Source organism: Pleurodeles waltl, chromosome 8 (genome assembly GCF_031143425.1).
Source record: "Pleurodeles waltl isolate 20211129_DDA chromosome 8, aPleWal1.hap1.20221129, whole genome shotgun sequence".
NCBI classification, from domain to species: domain Eukaryota; kingdom Metazoa; phylum Chordata; class Amphibia; order Caudata; family Salamandridae; genus Pleurodeles; species Pleurodeles waltl.
Window position 1 is genome coordinate 987,464,698 of NC_090447.1, and position 6,000 is coordinate 987,470,697.

Here is a 6,000-nt window from a genome sequence, read left to right on the forward strand (position 1 = left end):
AGTGATGTTGCATAAGCTTTGCACGTCTCATAGATAAGCCTTGGCTGCTCATCCATAGCTACCTTTAGAGAGCCTGGCTTCTAGACACTGCCTACACAACACTAATAGGGGATACCTGGACTAGATATAAGGTGTAAGATCCTCAGGTAACCACCACACACCAGGCCAGTTTCCTACACTGAGTTAGAGCCCAGTTCTTAAAGTCTCAAAAGTGCACCCATGGTGTATGACTTTGCATTAGTGGCTTTCATGAATTCACAAGAATTTAGAGAAGTAGATCAGGAATTCGTACTCCTAGAAAATATTTGTGAACTGTATTTTAGCACAAGCAAATATGCATGTGTAGATTTGTTCATGCGAAAATGTATTGTGTGTTTAGAAGTCCTTTTTCCTCCATCCATTTTTTTTCCCAACCCTGGAAGAATGTCTGATTCTGCCCTTGTCAGGAGTCAATTTCCAACCTTTCTCAGTATGGGAAAGGATTAGAGAAGAGCTGGTGAAAATCCTTAAAACATGTAAGTTAGTACGTTTGCACAGACTCAGACATTTCAGGCCTAGAACTGTTGCTTACTGCTTCCTCCAGCCCCAGTATGTAGATCTGTGGAAAGACGGCCAAGTAAGGAAATTGCTATAGAAGGGCTTGAAGTTGCTAGTAATCAAGCCCTACTATAATATTAGGTCTGGCATAATCAGAGAGGCTATTAATAGAGCTCTTACATAATGAGATTGCTGCCCTAGTTTGTAATTGCACCACATAGCACCAAGGGGACAAGTGGATCTTTTTACAGGACAAATAGATTTAAGAAGCAACCTGACCCATGAACAAGTAGATATTTTGTTGAATGCATGTGTTTATTGATTCACTTCAAGCCTTTATATTCCATATCCTTTCTAATTTGCTAACCACCAAGATACTTTTATCACTTGTGGTTGACTTAGTCTAATAAGTTGTAAGGTGTGGGACTTCTGTGCCTTTCGCTTTTGAAAAGTAAGGTCATGCTCTGAGGAAAGCTTTCTTACCTTCCCACATCGGAATTTCATCTGACTGGAAAAATTCATCTGCCACTTTTGTTTCTCCCATTGTCCTAGATGGAGTTGGTGATGTTGTTGCTAAGACCCCAAAACAAAGGTATTCTGTATAAAGATGTTTTTAAAATGCTATAAGCTTTCTTCGTGAAAGGTTTTCTAGAACCTTCTAGATGCAACAGGATTCAATCTTCTGGCCCCCTAGCTTTAAGGATGATGACAGCATGCCAACCCGAACCAGAAAATCAGCAGAATTGTAGCCAACACACAACCTACTGAGCAATGTTTGTGTAAGATGTGTTCTGGTAACGAGCAGTTCCATGATTATGCCATAAGCTTTCTTTGTGATAAGTTTTCTAGAGCCTTCTAGAGCAACAGGATTCAATCTAATGCCCCCTGGCTCTAAAGATGATGTTGGTGTGCCAACCCGAAAATCAGTTAAACTGTACCCAATACACAACCTACTCAGCGATGTCTGTGTAAAATGTATTTCTGGTCACGAGCAGTCTCACAAGACAAGTACACTTTTGTGAAAACCCAAACTCTTTTTCACAAATGGGTCTCACACCCAGGGAGCACTAGAAAACAGAAAATGTATTTTAAAATGTTATTTCAAAATCCAAATTTAGTGATTTCATATGAATCGCTACAACACAGAATATAAACATTAAAGCAGTGAAAAATATGAATTCATGAACACCAAGATACATTCTAAATGTTTTATTGCATCTGCAGCTGTAACACCCTTGTTCTCTGCTTCTAGACATTGTGCTCTCTATCAGATTGGTAAACAACACAGCTATCTTCAGTTTAGAAGCACTTGCTTACCTGATTAAGAACAGGGCTATTCTGTCTAAATAGTAGTCCTGCTATTTCTGTCAAAGTGTAGCTGTGTGAATCAAGGGAAAAGTACAGCACTTGGCCAACCAGTGAAGGCCACTCGTCTTGCAGCAACCTTCAGATAAAGTGGACGCTGAAGTCATGCCTGTCCTCTCTTGATAGTGCTGGCACGAATATCTCCGCTCTAGCTCTGTACATTAACAGTTATATTTAATTGCAGGCCTTGTTAGGATAAACAATCAATATAAAGTATTGAAAAGCCAGTTCAGCAATTTCAAATTACTAAACATGTCCTATAAGAGAAAACAAAACATTACTTGTGATCACTAACCTTTTGCTTGATTATAATGGATAATGATATGCTTCAGCAGAAATGACTTAATAACATGAGTGTATTCGCAAAACCTTGATCATCATATTAGCAAACAATTGAAGAACCAAACAGTTTAAGAATATGCATTTGATGAAATCATTTGTACATTTCTTGATTATTTGATCAATACACACATATATAGCAAAGTGAGAGGTTCTCTGAGGAAAAAAACAGAATGGTTGACACTTGCAGAGAGAAGGCAGTCACAAAATGGACTGTTTCAAGGTTGAAAATCACTTGTATGAAAATTCCTGAATGGATTGGTGCCAATTTGCCCAGGTGGCTTGTGACCGCTTTGACTCTACAGATGAATATTGTGCTCCTGTACATTTGTCACACTGCTTCCATTTACATTTTTGCAAAGCATTTGGGTTGAGATTTAGTCAGGCTGCACTGCAACATAGATCAGTGGTCTCTTTCCCACTTTTGCCTCTGTTGTTCTTAACACTGATTTGAAAGTTCTCCTTAGGATAATGCATTCTTGTGAGAAAGTATCCATAAGACAAGTAACATACGTTTGGTAACTTATTTTTTCAACGGATAATGACTTTTTTGCACTGATTCATTATCACCATAACATTCTCCCTCTGTTGTGAAGTTCCAATACATGGTGAACATGAAAACCTATTTTTTGAAAGGTCACTTCCAACAATATTTGGATTCTGTAGTGAGAGGAAAATAGAACCACATTAAGGGGGCACAGTTTTCTTCAAGTATCAAGTAGTGTAATTTCTAAGGTTATTGGGATCATTGCCATGGTAGGGGATTGCTAGAGCTGCCTGGCACCTCTTTTGGTGCTGCTGTGCAAACATTTATGAATTAACACTCTACACCTTCCATTTCATAAGATGATACATTTGCATGAGAAGGAATGTTACTGGATGTAACCTGTCCTAAATCGCAACCCTCTTTTGTCAATAATACTTTCTCATTTTGTTTCAGGCTACCAACAAGTGATGGCAGTTCTTCAAAAGGAAAGCAGCAAACAAGTGAACCAGTGCATATATTAAAGCGCTCCTTTGCAAGAACAGTATCAGTGGTGGGTAGTAATTACATTGCCTTATCTCATTTAGAATGCTAGTCACTCAGTGACTGATCTTGTGAGCCAAGAGCAATTTAAACCAGACTGTCATAAAAGATATATTTGCATATACAACATATTTATGAGAAAATATTTAGGCTTAACAGCTGATCCCATTTTCTGAATTATTCCTGATCTCAGGCACCCAAAGGGACCTTCCTTTTGAGATATTTTCCTTCCTCCATCGCCTCTGTCCTCTCCCCAGCCCCTCAGTAAGAATCCTATATTAGGATGCGGTCATTAGCCTTTGCGATATAGAGCCCATGTACAGCATATGTCAGCCACTTTTCTCCAGTGTTTCCTTTATGCTCATAGGAGCGAACGAACTGTTATGTCTTTCATAAAAGTTTCAAATTATTTTCATTTTTGTGTTACAGTAAGAGTTTTTTCTCAATAGCGGCTATTAAACTTTCGAATAACTGAAACATAATACTGCACCTGAGTTAACCAAAGGGAGCAACTGTGACATGCAAAAGATGGGTCACAATGTTCCAAAGAGATGGGCTAGACAGTTTTAAATGCTTGGATAGCACCTAATTAGGGCACATAGAATACTCATCAGGATCGTAAAATGCCCTGATATTAATTATGAAACAAACATATCCATTAAAATCTGCTCAATAACCAAGGAAATGCTGCATTCACATCAACAATGTTTGTACTAAAACAGTTATGAAATATCATTCATGTACCTGTATTTTTATATTAATTGTGCCTGACCACGTCTTCCCCCTAAAATAGCAACTTATTTTCTGAAAGCACTATTGTCTCCCAAGTATGAATGGTAATTTTTAGTCAAAAAAGTATATTCTGACCCCCAACCAACCATTTGTCGTAGTAAAATACCACAGCTTTTCATATTTAGCAAATAAACCATTTGCACCCCATCTCAGTTTGTCACTTTCTAGTAATGTAGTGTTTGTCCACAAATATTGTCTTAACATTTCATTTTGTCAGGCATTACAATCATGCTCAAGTTGCCCTTCATGTGGTATGGTAATCCATGTGATATGCTATTTTTTTTCAAAGACTACCTAGTCCCCTTACTTTGAGCCACAAGACATGTTGTGTCTCCACCCTTTGTCCACAATGAAGCAGTATGTTGGCTCCACTCACATTGTTTTCGTTCACTATCAGGCTAGGGATGCTGCTCCGAGGTCAACTTTTTTATTTGTGGTAGATCTTCATTTTTTTTGGTTATGGTTCACGGTAAGTAACTCTTCTCTTCGGTGCTTCACAGTGAAAATAACTGTTTGATGGCATGTGTGTGGTGTCTGGAAGGTTGCAAGTTATTTTTGTTTGAAACGTTTTTTGAGTCACAAGGCAGAGTGACGATGACTCTTGCTGGCAATGCAAATGGTACTGGACTCCATTTTCAGGTTGTTTTCTTCCGCTTTTGGGTCCGGTCGTGTTCTCTCGGAGCTGTATTAGGTACTTTTTGTTCGAGAAAACCTCTCCAAACCCATCTGTATTGTTTTCGATCGTATTTTTTTTCTATCCCTTTGCGTTCCGGGATCGAACAAATCTCTGTTAATCCGTATTCTTTCAATCAAGACCCTTTGGGAAGCCATTTTCCCCAGTCTACACTTTGGAGAATGAAAGCCTGATGGAACGGAAGCCTTTCCGTTTCAGTCTGAACTGTCACTCCAAGTTCCCTCGGACCGATCAACATCAGATCTGTAACCTCTGCTTGTCACTGGAACATAGAGAAGACTGCGAGGCTTGCCAGTCGCTCCGATTGAAAAAGACTGCGAGATAGAAGAGCCCTTTGCTGAGAAATGCATAGGCAAGAAGTTGAGGAGACTCCCGACATTTTCGCTATCCAAGACTTCATGTTGAACACGGAACAGGAATTTCGGGGGGTTTTCACTGCAGAAGAGGAGGTGTTTTCCATGCGAGACTTAGATTCGGAATCCGAAATGACTGACATGCAGGAAATTCCTCCATGTCAAAAAACTGTCAACCAGGTCAACCCCCTTATCCGACCAAAAAAAACATATAAGTTTAGAAGCAAACGCGATGAAGCGCCCACTGCCCTCTGGCCATGGCAGGCATCGAAAAACTTTTTGTGATATCCAGCCCTCCGGCTCAGCCGCGAAACCTAAGCCAAAGATAATCGCTTCCATTCCGAGCCAAACGCCACCAACTTTGGCACCGAAACGTTGCACATCTCACTCAGCCCCGACTGTTTCGGCACTGAAAAGACTGGTCTGGCAACTTTGGCACTGAAAATTAAAATCGCTTTGGCACCTAAAAGACTAGAAAACAAATTATTCTGAATCGAAAACACCACCAGAGCCAATTCTTCAAAGATGAAGCAACAGCACCAATTCAGACAGTTGCAGCTTCACATTTAGCCACAAATGGGGAGTGTTTTGATTAAAACCGTTGTTTCCACTCCTTCAAAGCGACAGCTTACTTTTGAGTAGGCCTTATAAACACCTATACTTCTAATTAAACAGAGGAGAATGGACAAGGACTTGGAAGAGGTTCAGCCACCTCTGCCTATATCTCCTCCACCAATCTCTCCACTACCACCACAAGCTCCTTCTGCACAACATCCTCAAGGTGGCCCTCTAGATATTTCACCACAAGGATCACCTCATTCCTTCCACAACACTCCGGAAACTGGGGATGGCACACAGCTATGTCCCTTGTAAAAGGTACCAGTGGTACCAAG

The 6,000-nt window shown here is 40.0% G+C and overlaps 1 protein-coding gene across 17 annotated transcripts in view; it reads left to right on the forward strand.

Annotated features, from left to right (window-relative positions):
- MYCBP2 (MYC binding protein 2) overlaps positions 1–6,000 on the forward strand; it is a 1,769,078-nt gene that overhangs the window by 568,759 nt on the left and 1,194,319 nt on the right. For all 17 annotated transcript variants that reach the window (XM_069205243.1, XM_069205245.1, XM_069205247.1 and 14 more), the window contains one exon: positions 3,182–3,278. In XM_069205243.1, the coding sequence (XP_069061344.1) occupies positions 3,182–3,278 (97 nt within the window). The remainder of the gene's footprint in view (positions 1–3,181; positions 3,279–6,000) is intronic.